The sequence below is a fragment of the Dermacentor variabilis genome, chromosome 1 (assembly GCF_050947875.1).
Source record: "Dermacentor variabilis isolate Ectoservices chromosome 1, ASM5094787v1, whole genome shotgun sequence".
Classification (NCBI taxonomy): Eukaryota; Metazoa; Arthropoda; class Arachnida; order Ixodida; family Ixodidae; genus Dermacentor; species Dermacentor variabilis.
Genome location: NC_134568.1, coordinates 61,425,661 through 61,443,244, shown reverse-complemented (window position 1 = coordinate 61,443,244; position 17,584 = coordinate 61,425,661). Strand labels below are relative to the sequence as shown.

At 50.3% G+C, this 17,584-nt stretch overlaps 1 protein-coding gene across 6 annotated transcripts in view; it reads left to right on the top strand.

Moving 5' to 3' along the window:
• Positions 1-17,584, top strand: part of sv (paired box protein shaven) — a 244,571-nt gene that overhangs the window by 48,222 nt on the left and 178,765 nt on the right. For all 6 annotated transcript variants that reach the window (XM_075687997.1, XM_075687984.1, XM_075687991.1 and 3 more), the window contains exon 2: positions 1,155-1,417. In XM_075687997.1, the coding sequence (XP_075544112.1) occupies positions 1,155-1,417 (263 nt within the window). The remainder of the gene's footprint in view (positions 1-1,154; positions 1,418-17,584) is intronic.

Below are 17,584 nucleotides of genomic sequence, written 5' to 3'. Positions count from 1 at the left end.
TGCAAGTTTGTTCTATCATGCATGCTTTTGAAGTGCCTCATTGGCGAAACACAAATGCAATAAAAGTGTAATCAACACGCATTGAGTGCTCTTTTTCCCCTGTGATGCTACAGACATGGCCGGGTAACGTTGTGTGATGTATGTATAATATTGGGCCAGCCTTTGTAGGCTGGCCCTTTTAGCAACAACGTAAGGGTGGTATAGCGTCAGTAAGCATTTGGGATACAGAGTGAACGATTAATAATGGTCATCTTTTTTGGGTCCCACCAAACCTATGACTGTACATTCATTAATTTATTCATTCATAGCGACATGTACGCTTCGTAAGTATAATTTGTTGTGCGTGACACGGGTGTTTGGGAGCTGCAGAAGAATAGTATAAGGCATGCCTTCTTGGGCTATAAACAGCAATGTCACGTACTTTGAAGTTGATCTTGACAACGAGCGGGAAGCAAGTGGAGAGCGAAGCTAACTTAGGATATAACTAAGGCAGCCCTCTTCATGGGATCGATGTCTACTGCCACTACCCCAGCAAAGGATAACAGCAAAGAAAGTTGAAACAAAGCTAAGGGTCGCGCAACAAAAGATGAAACGAAAATTGAAGGGCGTAATGTTAACAAGGAGCAATATGGTATTACTGACTAGAAGGAAAACACGAATGTATACTTTCTTCTACCTTAGACTAAGAGGAAACAGTGACGTTGTGCAGGTCACGTAATCAGTATAGCAGATGATTTATTCGGGAAACAGCATGAGCGCCAATGGAAGGGAAACGCAGTTTGAGTGAGCGAGAGAGATTGTTTATTGAGCAGGAAGAAAAAAATAACGACGAGGTCGACAGGAATGGCGTGCCTCTTGCCTACTATACCCCTCTATGTGGTCGAGAGAAATGGGAGAGACAGGGAGAGCAAAATGACAGTGACGATGTAATAGTGGAATGAGCTATACACACAGCATCCCTGTACACTCATGTGGACAGCAGATGGTTAGATAGAGCGATGAGATCAGAAAATGTGCAGTCATATAGGATGTGGTCGGCTGACGTGGGTAACCCAGAACCCCCCCGCCGCGTGCTCTTTCTTCCTGCAGGGGAGTGAAATAGGTCGATGATGATGGCAAGTGGACACTGAAAGGGCGTGCCGTTTGTCGCGCAGGTCCTCTCCGAGCAACTACAACGACGTGAAGCTGAAGCTGCTGCAGGAGGGCGGCCTGGAGTTCCGCGATGCGGACATGCTCTATCCCGGCGATCCGACGGCGCAAGTGGTGTCGTACGCGACGGGGCCATTGCAGCCGCTGCCGCCGCACGAAGACGTCTACGGCTCTACGCAGCTGGGCGCCATCATGGACTTGCAGCAGCAGCCGCAGCCGCAGCACGTGCAGGCCGCCCAGGTCCAGGACCACGAGCCCAAGAAAAAGAGTGAGTGTCCCGCCTATACGGCGAGCATATGCGCCTGCACGCGCACGAAAATCGGGGCCGATGGCGCACAGTTCGATCGCATTTAAAATCCTTTCTTGATGGATCGCCACCGACGCCTCAGTTATTGCCCATAGGCGGCAGTAATCACACTGGCCCACCTGCGAGCGCTGATTTATCGCGGGACAACATGTCTTCGAGACATTGAAGAGAGCCAAACACTAAGTTAACCACAATACCTTGATATGGGCGAGTTCGTTCATCTTGACAGTGTTCATGTAACAGTGCTAAGGACAAGTGCAAAAAGAACACAAGCCACACAGCGCCCGTCTATGTCGTTTGTGTTCTTTTCGTCTTTATAGCGCTCTTATGCGAACACTGTGAAATGCTGAGTTAAGCTATAGTCTGGTAGATTACAGTTTCATGAATGCAAGTAAGTTAGCCTTACCAGGACCGCTAGCTTGGGAGCCAGATCGTGGCAGCGTCTGACTGAGGCTACTTAAAAAAGAAGAAAAGTATCAGAAGGTTTTCCAAAATAAACAACTCAAACTGGGGCTGCGTTTTGTAACCACAACTTCGAGGTTATCTTTGGTTTGTTGCTTTGGTTTATAACCGCGCAGTTGTGCTTCTCATCTTTCTAAATACGTTTGGCCCATTGAAAAATCCAGTTACCATACACACACACACACACACACACACACACACACACACACATATATATATATATATATATGTATATATATAATCATAAATCCCTCTCCTGATTCCTTCTTATCCGTTGTGCCGAGTGACCGCTCCCGGAGACGCCATGCTACATAGCCAATGAATATAAGTAAAAGGAATAAAAAGAATGTAATCTCTACGAAACAGTTTACGGCAAATTTTATGCATCTGCACCGTCCAAAAAAGGGCCTTATTACCCGAAGATATATATATATATATATATATATCAGCAACGCTAGTGGCGTCTCTGGCGCCGCGGATCTGGCACGAAAATTCAGAAACTAAGGGCTGCTTACTTTATTTGTTTGTTTCTTTCTCTGCTGTATTTTTCTGTTTAAAGCCAACGAGCGATGCTTTAACGCCGAAAAGAAATTGCAGACGGAGATTCGAAGGGCTAATCTACCAGCCTCCTTTGATCGAGTGCTCCTCTTTAGCATCCCCGCGGGTGAGTTTGACTTGAGCTATACTTCGCTCAAGATGGAGAGCCCGAACATTCACACACACACGGACAAGAAATGAAAAAAGAGAGATACATTCAGCTGTGTTGTCGCCTTTTCACTTACAAGGTATAATTAGGGCCCTTCAGTTCCCAGTATAATGAATAAAATCTCGTATGCGGACACTATACCATACGCACGAATGAACGTTTTGTATACATGGACTGCAATGAAATGTGTGCGGGGAAAATGCAAATTAGAACGACCAAAGCGATAAATGTGCGCACGTGATGTGAACGGTGGATTTGAACGTCGTTGCGCGATGCATGAGCGTTCGTCTTAGGAGAGAAAAAAAAAAAAGCGGCACCTTTATGTGGCTTCCGTCAACGAAACAATTCCACCTTCTTTCGTTGTCGTGATCGAATTGTCCATCGTTACCGTTTCATCTATCCTAGACTGTACTGCTTCGGGACAAGCATTAATGTGGATGTTCAAAGGCCCTATCCGGCCATGCACGTTATAGGCCACATCAAAGTTATACGCGATATGCAGAATTGGCACCTTTTGTCCTAAATTCTCATCTATGAAACATGAATGACAGCTCTTAGAAAAACAGGAATGAATTTCGATGCCCAGCAATTGGACGTCTGTGCGTCTCGCATGGCGCAAGAAGCTTTACCTTGCAAATACGAGTGGCTAGCGTAGTTACAGTTGCTTAAAAAATAAAACCATGAACGAGCTGTCTGCGACTTCCCACTGCTGGATAAGTGCACGTTTTTCTTCCTTTTTACTTTGTTTGTTTGTTTTTTAGGAAAAACAATGAAAATATCCAGATTTGTTTGGAACTGTTGACACTAGGACAGAAGCACACGCTCAGAGAAACGTATACAACATGCACTGACAGAAACGTTGCTTTTTTTTTTTTAGCATCTTCTACCCCGAATAACCTCGCTTCGAAAGTAATTGCGGCTATTATTAATCAGGCAAGCCGCGTTTCGGCAATAAACGTGAATGTAATAGGCTTATTCTGTTCACGGCATTAAATTTTCAAGCACTAACTTACCGAAGAACGTTTAGTCGAAGTGCGTGTTCAGTAAGTGAAACTCTGCCAACAACTAATGTGTACATATCAAGTCACAATGAAGAATTGCCACGTTTAACGTTGAAATAATATCGCACAAAGAGGCGGCCTCTCACCTCGATACTACAGCCGAAAAGTTGCATATGGGACGCCATAATGGTTTGACTGAACCGCGAGTTAAATGTAGTCCGGGCCTGATTGAATCCGGAAGCGGTGTCCTTTATTCCCTCATCCAGGGCCCGTTCTCTCGGGTATCACGAAGATTTCAACCGCGCATTTTAAACTTTACCGCGAGATATGTTTTTTTTTTTTTTTTGGCCCAGCGCCCTACATCACTTCCAACACCTAATTTTTTTTTCTTGATGATTCCTATATACACCGAAATGTGGCCTCGACCCCAGTTTCCTACAAAAATTACCAGGGAATTCTGGCGTGGGCTGGAGCAGCGAGTATGACATTTCAGCAGGCATGGGAATAGTGGTTAGTACATTGATTTTCCTGTAGAGCTGCCCTTCTGGCTTCAAATGGCGTTGTACAAAAATTGATAATTTCCAACAAGATGCTGAGTTATAAACTGCCCCAATTAACAATGTTTACGCACGTGTGCAGAGTCTGATCGCCTTGCTGTGTTTAAAGCGGGCGCGAGTGCCCGGAAATTTATAAAAGATAAAGCGCAATACAGAACGTAACAATAACTTTTCGAAGTCCCAAATACTACGATCAGACAAATCCGAACATTACTATGCATCATTCCCACGGTGGCTAGCTGAGCGATCGCAGCGCCAGAGTTCCTCCTAGTAATTTTCGTGGGGAAACTCTACGACTTCCTCGACGCCCTCCTCGGGAGGCGTGCTCCGAGACGCCGAAATCAAGTGTCCCGAACCCGTTTGGCACAACTATGCCGCGAGGTGCCTACGTCATCGTATACGCGTGTACCCACACCGCGCGGATATGCGTTCGGCAGTGAAGGAGCGCCGCCGTCGCAAGGCGACGTTCGGCGCGGCCTCCGTCAACCAACGGAGAGCTCCGGCCGCGGGGATTCACGCACGGTTGGACAGCAGCGCATCTTTGTAGTACACGCGGGCGCGGCCGCCGCCGCCAAGCATGCCACATTGCGCAGTGGGCTAGAACCGACCGTTTTCACGCTCGCTAACCGTAACGCCGTGTGTTTCTGCCTCACTTTCCTTTTTTGTTTGTTTCCCCCCCCCCCCCCCCCGTTTTTTTTTCCTTGCAAGACTCAACATCATTTCGTCTCTAAGCGGATCCTTTTCACGTCGTCGCGCTGTACTTTTGTTGCTTTGTTAGCTTATCATTGCCTTCTTCTTCACGGAAAAGAAGACCCAGCTCGATTTGCGTATGCAGAGAGGGTCCTCGTGATGTGGTCTCAACAAGGCCTTTCTCAGACTTATAGCATTGGGAACACTGCACTGCGGCATAAGAGCGAGTCTCTGTCCCTCTTCCTGTACTCGCAGTGCGTTTTGTCCCAATTGAAAACAGCTCGTACTTATTATTGTTGTCTTTTTTCTCTAATTCTGTACATTTCACCGTATGCTGCTTTCTTACTACATTAATCGGCGTGCAGCTGGCGTGATGCATGGGTCACGTTAGAAACGTATTCTTTCCCTCGTCCAAGTTTGAAGGTTGCACTCGGCTGCAAGCAGCATCGCTTAATATGTGGCCCGATATAGTAACCGGTGGACTAAGGTTGATCGGCTCTTCCTTCGGGCAGTGCGGTAGAAATCGTGCTGGCAGCACAACAAATCTGCCCCTAACTAAAAGCAAAACGCAAGGCGAATCGTTCAACTCTCAGACTACCGGAGTGCTCATGTCGAGAGCCCCAGCGCGACTATAGGGAAGCCCATGCACGGCTCTTGGAGTTAGCATACGAGACCACGTTATACTGCTTCACGGAAAGGGCGATCGGTTCATCGGGCGCAGGTATTGTTCGCTGCCTCCGGGGTGGAGGGCCGGCTGTCCATGGATCTCCCTGACCTGAATACCGTGCCACTTGAACGCTTTTCGTTGATACTTCCGGATAGTCGTCTACATCGATTGGCGTCGCTGCGTTAGCACAAAGAAACGAATGCCGACTTTCATGCGTGGGACAAAAAAGAAGTAGAGGTAGACAGGAGACTCAGAGGGAGCATAAAAAAAAGGAAAGGTAAAAGTAAAAAAAACATAAGCTCTAATAAGCGGAGGCCGTTACCCATGAGCCTTGCTATACCTGCCTCGTCGTTCTCTCTTTTCATTTCTCTCTCGCTCTCTCTATCTTTCACGCACTTCTTAAGCGACTCACTGCCCATATTTTAGTATTTTGCTGAGATCTCACTTTTACGGTCTCTGTCCTCCAGAGAGCAGCTCGTGGAGAACAGGCGCTCCGCGCGTTTGCAGGGACAACGTCAGATTTCGAGTTGCAGCGTCTCTGCTGCAAAGGAAAGTTATAGGCTGCTTCCAATGGCACAAAAGAAAAAGGAGGGAGGGGGGGGGGTGCAGAGAGAAAATGTTTCTAAGAAAACTTGGCGGTGATGCCCTCTACCCAGAGTGTCTGAAGAGTGTCTCAAGAATGCCTAGTCTATAGATATACCCACTACAGCAACAACTCGCGTACTCAGTAGAATTTTGAGGTGCATAAGTTACCAAGGTTGTCCGTTGGACTAGTTGGTTCTGCTGAGGTATTTTACAGCGTTTTCGAGGGGGACAAGAAAGTGGACATGCACAGCTATGTGTGTGCCCATTTTCCTGTCTCCATCTAATACGCTGGAAAATACCTCAATAATCTATAAATTAGCAAGAACGTAAAAAAAATATCACCGATCTCGTTAAGTAGCAGGAATAACGGAACATATTTAGAAGCGCATCTTACCAGAAACGACAGACGAAAGGACACGTTTCAAGAAATTCGCTTCTCGAAGCCAGGTTAGTCACGCATAGTGTTCCAGCAGACTATACCTGTTAAATAACGAACAAAAAATGCGCTAACACATTGCTGTACTGTCTGCATCACACAGGGCTGCGTGTGTTTATTTCATACTCCATTTGTTCATTTTTTACTACATATTTCTTGCAACAAATCCCCCCCGGGAAGAAAAGAAAACAGCTTAAAGGTTGTGAACAGAGCTGCTTTGGATTGTAAAACAGTGCCTGCATAAACAAAGCAAAACAAAAAATTATTTCACGAACGTACGGTGTGTCTCATGGGCACCTATACGAGAACCTTTGAGCCTACAGTTTGCTTGATGCAGGGCGAAGTGAGCGTAAGGAGTCTCTGAAAGTAAGTCCCGACAGTGTTCAAAAGAAACAGACAATGTCGTACATTCAAAGACGGACTATCTATAGGTGAAATGGACCGGGCTCAAACAAAAGAGGAAAATGAAATACCCCAGAACAACAGCTCATGCTTGAGTGAAGCTGTTATAAGCTCGAGCTTTTTCTTATTTGGAGAACATAAGAATGACTATGTACACTTTTATAATCTTCTTTTTTTTCTTTCACTACGAAGCTCCGTGCACAGAAACGAAGAAATTTAATGCAGCAATCCAGTGAAAAAAAAAAACAAAGGGCAGTGACTCAAGCCTTTGGAGCGCGTAAGAGCTTCGCGTTTGCTCCCTGTCAGCATTGCCTCACAGAAATGCGAAAAATGCTCGCGCTAGATTCTGTCACCTTCATGAACTTTACAGCGTTCGCGCGCTTGACAATTTTACTACGGCTGGCAACTATATATATATATATATAGAAGGCGCATAAACGGCGCCAGTGAGGAGCGTTTCTGCATATACGAGGCCTGCGCGATTCAAATCTGTGATCAAACTGCTTCCCCGCGCCTGCTCTTGGCCCCCGTGGCCTCACGGCAGCACTTCGTTCGTCTGGTGGTAGCGTGTGCGAAACTTCATACGCTGAGAGAGACAGCTGTCTCTCAAACAGTGGACCCACCACTAGCCGAGCACCCCCCCTCTCCACTCTCTCTCCGAGGGGGAGCGGGAGGTGCAGTCTTTGAGCACAGAACTCTCCCAAGATCGCGTACGCGGCCGGTCGACTCGGCTTTCGCCGATCAGGGAGGGAAGGGCACGAGCCAGCAGTATACCGCCGTGTGGCCCGACGCCGGGCCGTTTCTCGCAGCGGCGGCGGCCGTTAAATGCCGGGTCCCACCGGGATGACAGGCGCAAAAATCGTAGCGGCGATTTCGTTTCGCGAAAGAGAGAGAGGCGGGTGGACCCTCTGTGCTGCGGCCCGTAGTGCCCCGAAGCCCAAGCTGCCGGAGGGTCAGCGACATCGGCCCACGGTGGCGTCCACCATGCAGCAGGGCCTCCATTAGAGTGTGGCGTTCCTCGCCGCCGCTATAACAACAGGTGTTCCGGCTGGCCCTGAGCGGGGCGGCGGAAGCCCGGGGATAAAGGCCGATTGAAAGGAAGGGCGCTCGCTTGATTCCCTGCGCGAACCTTTTACTCCTCGAGGCCTGCAATTGGGCAGCGCGTCACACTCCTGACAGTGCGTGAGAAAGTTTATTTTGATAGGGGAATGGCCGTGCGGCATGCGCCGCCCGGCAGCCAGCAGCGGCCGCGCATCTTCCCCACGTGTTGCGTGAATGCGGCTGCCGCGCGGCAGCAGAGGACACGGCGTTTTAATAAGCCCTTCTCGCCGCAGGCGCTCGCCGTCGGTTTTCGGAAAGAAGCCCGGCTCGGCCCTTCCGGGGGGGTGCGCGGCGTGGGCAGGAGGAAGGCAGCGGTGCGTCGCCGTGCGGCGGCTATACGTGCGGGTCTCCTCCGGCAGGAGCGCGCAAAATACTAGGGTGCGCCACACGCTGGCACCCGGCCCTCCTCCTGCCGCGTGCTGCGCGTGCAGGCCCGCGCCGCTGGTCGGCACGCGGCTCGGCAAGAAGCGCACCGTCACGCCGGCTGACGTCTCTTCGGGAGACCCAAAAAGAGCCGCACACACACACGGCAGCCGCCGGCGAGTGCAGGAAGAGCGCGGCGGCAGCCGGGGGCGGAGCGTGAGCCACACGTGTGCTTAAGGGGCGAGAACAGTTTTGGTGCATACACGCAAGCGGCGTGCAACAACGATGCGGGCGTCGCGATCGTGATCTTGAGCGCACCACGACTGAGCAGTGTTCGGGTGCGTCGCGAATACAATGCGGAAATGCGATTCGTCAGGGTCTTTTCGGTTGCGGAGAACACCGCCATTATACTAGGTAGGGCACGGGATCCTGTAGATCGAAGGCGCTAACCGGAAACTAAATGGCCAGTTTAACCCTGGCGGCGAAGGTTGTTCTTAGATTTGTGTGGCACGTTACGGCAAACTTCGGAGCTATCAGCGGGTAATAACCACCTTACGTCGATTTGCCGGGTGCTATAGGCTGTGCTCGCATTCGACCTTGCCACTCCTCTAACGCCGTCGACTACTCCCGCCCTTCCTCTCTACTTCTTTCCTCCTCGGCGGGGTTAACCGAGGACTGTGGCAACTTAGATTGCACCCCCAATTACTGCCGTTCTTACTTTACCCGGCTTTGCCGCACGCGTGCTTCTTGGACACCGATATATATATATATATATATATATATATATATATATATATATATATATATATATATATATATATATATATATATATATATGTGTGTGTGTGTGTGTGTGTGTGTGTGTGTGTGTGTGTGTGTTATTTTATTTTTTATTATTTTTGTCCCCGTCGCTTGAGGCACAGGAAAAATGTGAAACGTCCCACTCCGACCCAGCACCGGCCGTGGTAGCTCAGCGCCATGCTGCTGAGCGCGAGGTTGCGAGTGCATATCCCGACCACGCCGGGCGCGTTCCATGGTGGGCGCGTAACGCATGTACGAACGTTCGTGTACCGTATACTTGGTTCACGCTAAAGAACCCCAGGTGGTCCAAATTAATGCGGAGTCCCTCCCCCTACGGCGTGCCTCATAATAAGATCGTGCTTTGGACTTGTTAAAACTCATTATTCTCCTTATAGGAAAATGACTTACTCTGTCTCTATTTTGTGCATGCACAATTTGTTATGCTGAACAAACTGACTTGATCTCGTTTCCTTCCTTTTGGCATTAGCCGATGAGCCAATGGCAACGCTGCAGTGTTCAATGTCCCTTATTGGACATATGCCGGTTATAGAATCTGTTTTCGGTACATCTGAGTATAATTATGCAAACCGCACAGAGATTGCGGAATAATCCATTATTCGTGTACGGCAGCGCTTGCATTTTTTTTTTTTTCCTGTCTGGATAAGCGAAGCAGAAAGGTTCGTGTCACATTCCTGGTGCTGAACGTGAACGCGCAAACACAGACTTTCTTTCTCACTCAATAAAACCCCACAAAATTATACAAAAATTAAGAGTTGCGATAAAATTGTATAGACTGGGAAAATAAATACCGAGAAATTGACAGGTCAGAAAAGCTAGAAAGCGAAAACTGGAGGCAAAGATAACCCGAAATATATAAAGAATTGCTCACGATGTCGCACAGAATATCCAGACATTTGATTTTAGAAGATATTTACAATAAATTTAAACATTTCTGTAACTTCAACAATGCGGTTCACTTCTTTTTCCTCTTCATCGACTATCTTCTAACGTTTGGCTTCGTCTTAAATTCGATTCATCATATGCGTGAAGTTACTGCCTTTTCTATTGCGTTCGGGTATAACCAGTTCACAAACCTTGACTTGAACTCGTGTGTGCACTATGTCTCGCACATTTCCGAATAACTTTCCAACGCTACAAAACAAAACGAAGAGGGCTGTTTTTTGTGCCTCTCTCGTAAGGAGACATCGAACTGCCAGCATGATCACAATAATAAAACCGGCGGGAGAAACAAGGCGTCAAGTTACATTGTTCTCCAACTTGTTGTTACAGTCAGCATATTTTTGTGCGTTCTTGGAGAAATTTCTGCGGCTTTCGAGACGAGATATCGCAGCAGTCTCGCAAAGGCCTCTCGCAAGGCTTCTATGAGCCTGATACCCGTACAATCAACTCAGTGAAATTTCATGCCCGGTTCCTTGGAACTGCTCTTTAAACCATTACCTGGTTTAAGCAGGCCTCAAAAATAATTGAAACTAAGAAAGTGTCAATGGCAGAGAAATTGTTCTCTTCTTTTTATTCTATATGCGGACAAAATACTAGAATATATGTGCATGCACCTTATGTAACATATATTTATAAATCAACTTAATCGCTTCCTCTACAGGGCAGGTGTATGGTAGCGTTTGAAGTTTTCTCCCCTGGCACTGCGTGGCCGTAAGCGCTTTGTTTCCAAGTGGTATACATCTAACTGCCAACTACTACATTCCAACTGCCCACTCAATACCGGAACTTCAATATTATAGTGACCACACGCACGACATTTGTGTAGTCCGTCGAAGTCCCAGTCGCCTTCTTCAGTTACGCTCACATATGAAGGCTCCCAACAATTTTTTTTTATCCTCTGTTACCCTTGAGCAATAGGTACTCTGCAGTGATTTGTTGTTCCGAACGACTGTGCTAGAACCCACCTCAAAGAGGCTGACAGTAATCGCAACACCGACAGGCGTGGTCTCCTCAAAACGTTCCAGTTACCCATGTCGGCGACACCGAGGGCTACCAGCACACTGTATACGCTCTGCGTCCGCGGATGCCTGCCCCTTGAGCGCCAATGACGAACACGACCCAAATTTAGTATCTCCGCCGTAGAGGAATGCACGTGCCAGTGGAGAGGCGACTTCTGGTCGGCAAACAGCACAAATCAAACGGGTCCGCTCACTGCCTCGAACACTTCTGAAGTCGGTGGTCTTGACGGCCCTATATTTTGGCCGCGCGGTTAGTCACGAAGAAGATTCTCGGCGCGAGCTGCCTCGAGAACCCTCGCCGCCGCCCGCTCGCGCATTTCGCACACGCGCGGAGGAATCGGTCCATCAGCACACGGCGTCACCTGTCGCAGCCACAACTGCGCGAACCGCGAGGTGGGCGGGGAACAAACACGGAGCGCGCGGTCCGCACGGGGCCGCCCAGGTCCTTCAACCTGGCAGAGCCAAGGGCTCCGGCCAAACGACGACAGCCCTTATCTCGGGCGCCGAAAATTGGCGAGGGTGTCCGGAAAAGAAGGCGCACACAGCTGCTGCTGCTGCTGCTGCTGCTGCCCTGGACAACAGCAGCAGTGGCCGCCGCGCGCAATGCCCGCTCGAGCTGGGCGGCGAGAAGGGGAGGCAGGCAGAGCTTCTATAGGGTCGTAATGGGCGCCGAGGAAGACAGAACGGCCGAGAACAGAGCCCGCGGCGCAGGAAGCGAATCACGGGGAACGGCGAGAGGGAAAAAAAAAAAAAAGATCAGCGGAGGCTCGGCAGAGACGAATTTTCCCCGCCGATTGTTCTTTTTCGGGGCGTTCGTCGGCCAGTGGTGTGCGTGTGTACTGTATACATATACTACAACACTCCCAGCGTGCGGAGCTTCCGTTCTTCAACAAGCGCTGGGAGATGTCCTCTACCTCCCCCCCCCTCCCTCCGTCCCATGCAGCCTTCTGGGGGGATGGTATTAAAGTGAATCAAAATGGAAGCCAGGTAGCTGCGCGCGCAGCGCACGGAGGAAACAGGGAGGGGTGCAGGCTTACTCCATTAAAGGCCATTACGTGAATGAGCCCATACGCCGTCCTAGAGCGTGTATGTGGACGCGTATACGGCGCTCAACATGACGGTTTTTTTTGTTTTTTGTTTTTTACGCGTTCACTACAGAAAAACGGCGCCCTGCTTAAAAACAGCCGAAAACGACGCAACGTGAAGTCAGTGAACGAGCGACTTAAAGGAGACGAAAACAGCGGAGGGGGTGGGCGCCACAAAATGCGAAAAGAAAAGTTGTGTACGCACCATTCAAAAGCAGACAAGATTGTTCACAATGGTTCATTCCGCTAGCGGAGTGCAAGGAAAGAGGCGTAAGCTACTAAGTGCGCACGCCTCTCTTTTTCGGACTTCCAGGTTCAAGCAGTCACCCGATGATGCCACTTGCTTTGCACTTTTAATTGTCCCCTTTGACACTCAGTTACCGTCAGTATTTCCAGGATGGTAAAACTGGCGTCTTCTACACTCCGGTGTTGTTGGTGCACCATGAATGCTATTGCGCAACCTGCATCGTTTGCAGTTCGCCGTCTCTTCATACGACAATTAAGTATTGTGGAAAAAGGAGGCGAAGAAATTTGTCATTTTCAATATCACCAAGTAAGTTAATAGATCAATCAATATATTAATTAATCATTCAATGAATGAATGCATGGATCAATCAATCAATCAATCAATTCGTTTTTTTCGCTCTCAGCTTCACCTATTAGTCCCTGCGCTCCACTCTTGCAGCTCATCCCCTCGTTGATTCGCAAGTAAACTTTCTTGAACGTACTATAAAAGACCGCGTAAATGTTGAAATTATTGACTGGTTGATGACGTTTAACGACCACTAGCAACAAAGAGGCTAAATGAGAGGCGCCATCGGGGTAGAATTCGTATTAATTTTGACAACCTGTGTTCCTTTAACTTGCTTTCATTATACGTATAGTTATGCATAAAATATACGTCTTGCCTCCCGCCCCCATCGGAATGCGGTCGCCTCAGTGGGAAATCCGACTCGAGACCTCGTGCTCAGAAGCAAAACAGCCACATCTACTGAGCCAGCGCGACTGGTTAACGGTCGCCAAAAGACAGCACTAAAGGCGTACATCATACTTACGCGCGTTGATCCCAGATACGTTCGCGACTAACTCGGAAGCTGAGGTGCATATGCGAGCCTGCTTTATACGACGAGCTTCTGGACGACCGCTGGCCAATCTCTCCGTTTACTGCGAGCGCGTGTGCGGGATTAAAGCCTCGCGCCTCGACATGCCCGCCCAGCGGGCATCTCTTCCTCGTCTCGCCTTGGACGGCATGTGTTCGTGGGTGCGCGCGCTGAATCGCATTACAAGAGAACCGCGCGCTAGTGCACGGCCGATGCCATCAAATAAAACAAACAGGCTCTCGAGCAAACAAACGAAGATGCAGCCACAGGAACCTGGCAGCTTGCGCCGCTGTCAGCAGTACCGGGGCGTCCTCATTATACCCTCAAAGTGCGTAAGACTCGGCGGCTGTTAACCCTTCTCGGGAGAGTCGGTTGTGCGGCGCGTAAGTTACGTGCGCCGGGGGCCGTTTCCGCCCTCGTCCGCTGCTGCTGCCGCCGCCGCCGACACCGCGCCATCGTGAGCCTCGCTTTGACGGATGGCCGCCCGGTGACAAATTTACGTCCCCCGGGAGCGGACAGCGACGCTACTCCGGCGTCACTCGCTGTTGGTTCCCGCCCGCGCAGGCCTCTCCCGTCGACGAGACATCGTGGGATCGCCTGACGTGCGAGCATCGTCTCCGGAAAGCCTTAGCAACCTGCTGCCGCAGAAACCTTCGCGTTCGCATGCATCCTCGGAGACGAAAAAAGTTGAAGCGAAAAGACAAGCCCCGAAAACCGGGAAGATGCGAAACCGACCGAGGAAAAAGAACAATAAAGAAAGCGCCGAGGTGAAAAAGAAGGCGCGGGGAAGGCGGCAGAAATAAGAGTTGCGGGCACGTGCGTTATTTCTCGTTTGTTTTCCGAGGGTGCTTGTTCGTTTCCATCAGCGCGCTGCCACACACTCCGGAAGAGGAGCTGTCGCCAATCGAGGCACCTGTACAGAGCTTCCGCTTATTGTGCGCGCTTTGTGCGGGCGCTCAATGCGGCTTCTCGTGGAAAGCCCAGCTATGGGCGCGTATACGTGACGGGGCTTTTGTACGCATGCCGCCGAACGTGCCTGTCCTGTGATCGGCGTCGGCAAAACAACAGTGAAGCGACCTCAGCCTTGGCCGAATGCTTCGCGCCCTGCGGACGGCCCCGTGCGGCTGGCGGTATAGCGCCGCGAGCGACAGGTAGCACTCGGAAGAGCGCACGGAATGCACACCACGCAACTGCCGCAGTATTCGAACGTTCCTTGCACTCGTCTTGCAAGGACTTTCGCATGATCCAGCGAACTGCTGTCGCCAGTGCTAGCCGCCGCCGTGCGACGAGCCACCGTGCACTCTAGAAAGTTAACGAACCTGCTGCCGTACTCATTTTCTCCCTTGACGGAATGCGGTGAGAAGCACAGCTCTTGCATGCTATGCTTCATAAGATATCGATGAGTTCTTGTCGAGACACAGCCTGAGCTATCCGAGAAGTAGCACTCGCCCAGATCCGCGAACAATGTGTACCGTCCTTTTAAGCATCGCCGCTACACTTTCCCCATTTGCAACCCCTATTTGGATCGCGACACTGGAGCGATCGGATGGGAACTCGGCGCTGACGCCCGTGGTTGTACCTGGGTCGCAAGCCCCAAGGGTAGCGTTGGCCTGGCGGCCTGGGGTACAACTCGAAGCATCCGAAGGTCCCGGCAAAGCATGAGTCGACTGGTAACAACGAAACAACTTGTTTATTTTAACATCGCAAAGAGTTGGCGGTCAGGTTTGACCGAAGTAGAGAGACGGGAGAGCACTTCACTCAACGGAAGAAATCGGAGCCCTCCTCTGGCGTCCGGGGGCAGCTGTTTTTATACTCTCGCAGTTGAGGGCAAGAAGGAACCCCTCAAAAGACGAGCACGTGAATGTACAATGGGCTAATGGTGACGCACACTGTCGTAGCGATGCCGTAGCACCATGTCGTGGCGCTGCGCACGATCTCGTAGCACCTGGTCGTGGCGCTGCGCAGCACACTGTCGTGGCGCTGCGCAGCATACTGTCGTGGCGCTGCGCAGCACACTGTCGTGGCGCTGCCGGTCGGACACAATGACTGTAACGAGAAGATGGTCCCTGCTTTGGCATCGCCTGTTTCGGGCACAATGACTGGAAGGAGATCCCTAGGCGGTCGCATCGCCGCAGACGCGCCTGGAAACACCTGGCGATGAGTGTTGCGGTGACGACGATCGGGCCAAAATGTCTGCCGCCCCGCCGCCGTCGCGCCGGCAAAACCACGTGTCGCAGGCGAAACGCAACAGACCGCCCCGCCGGGGGAAGGAGATCCCGATGGACAGGGGACTGCATCCGCTGTCCGGAGGGATGTCGCTCGATGATGCTCATAACCGAAGTCGGGCGTCCCTTGACGTTTCTTGAGCGCAGCGCACAGAGAAGGCCTCGTTCTCTCGTTCAGGTTCGCACGGGACACTGCAAAGTGACTTCGGGAGAGTTCACATTTTTGTTCTCGTTCCCGGCAAGCGTTAGAACTACGCTGAAAACTCAACCGCTCAGTCAGCAAGCACGGCACAACCCTCACTAAGCCCTGCCAGGCTCTTTCCCCCTTTTATACCACTGCCTAGTTCCTTACAGTAGTCTAGCATCACTCAGAACGCGTCCACAAATTGAAAAATTGCACTAGAAAGCATATCATCACTTTGAAACACTAAACAAAAGCAATATGTTAAAAAAAATCCTGCCTCAGGAAGAAAAACATCAGTAACAAACAATTTTGAGGCTGATTCCTACGTTAGGGGCTTCGACTTAAGCCATCGGCGTTACCGTTGAGACTCCCCTTTTTGTAACGCACCTCAAAGGAATATTGTTGTAAAGCGAGGCTCCAGCGCAGGAGGCGGCCATTTTTGGGAGAGATGGTCTGCAGCCATTGGAGAGGGCAGTGATCTGTCTCAATGATAAACCTCGAGCCGGCTAGATAGCATGACAATTTCTGAACGGCCCACACGAGACATGCACACTCTTTCTCGGTGGCGCTATACGCCTGCTCACGACTGGTCAGCTTACGACTAGCATACAGGACGGGGTGTTCTACTTCTCCATTTTCCCGTTGGCACAGTACAACGCCCATGCCTCGCTCACTAGCATCGCACTGAACAATGAACCCTTTTGTATAGTCTGGCGATCGTAGCACAGGCTGGCTTGTTAGGGCACTCTTTAGGGCGCTAAAAGCTCTTTCCTTTGTCTCGTCCCAGACGACTGTTTGAGGCTCTGTCTTTCTTAGAGCATCCGTCAGGGGAGCCGCGATATCAGAGTACCTAGGGATGTACCTCTGATAGTAGCCGGCGACACCTAAGAACGACCGAATATCGGTCTTCGTGCGCGGTTGCGGAAAGTCTCGCACAGCGGCCACTTTTATTTCAGAGGGGCGGCGACGACCCTGACCAATCACGTGACCGAGGTAGACAACCTCGGCCTGTGCTAACTGGCACTTAGGAGCCTTTACTGTCAAGCCTGCTTCGCGCAGGCGGGTTAGCACTGCCCGCAAGTGTGTCATATGCTCAGACCAGGATGCGGAGAATATCGCTACGTCGTCTAGATACGGTAAAGCGAATTCTTGCTGTCCCCGCAACACTTTATCCATGAGACTTGAAAAACAGTATGGCGCGTTCTTCAAACCAAAACTCAACACTTTAGGACGGAATGTTCCCATTGGTGAAATGAACGCCGCATACCTACTAGCCTCTTCTGTAAGTGGAACCTGCCAATAACCCCTGACAAGATCTAGGGTGGAAATAAACTGAGCGCTACTAACTTTCTCAAGGCGCTCCTCGATGTTAGGGATCGGATAAATTTGATCCTTAGTGATGGAATTAAGCCTGCGGTAGTCGACGCAAGGACGAGGTTCCTTGCCCGGTACCTCAACTAAAATCAAAGGGGAGGTATAATCACTCTCACCTGCCTCAATAACACCGAGCTGTAGCATTTTCTTTACCTCAGCCTCCATAATATCGCTCTGGCGGGGTGACACCCGATACGCCTTGGATCGTACTGGCTCTGTGGAGGTAAGTTCTATATCATGAGTAAGTACAGAAGTCCTACCAGGCCTCTCAGAGAACAGACCTTGAAACTCTTGTAATAGCTGGTGTAGTTCGGTTTTCTGCTCAGGCGACAGCGGTGCTTTACTGATAAGGTCACTAATGACTTGACCGGTGTCTTCCCTGTTCGTCACTGAGCCTAGTCCCGGAAGCT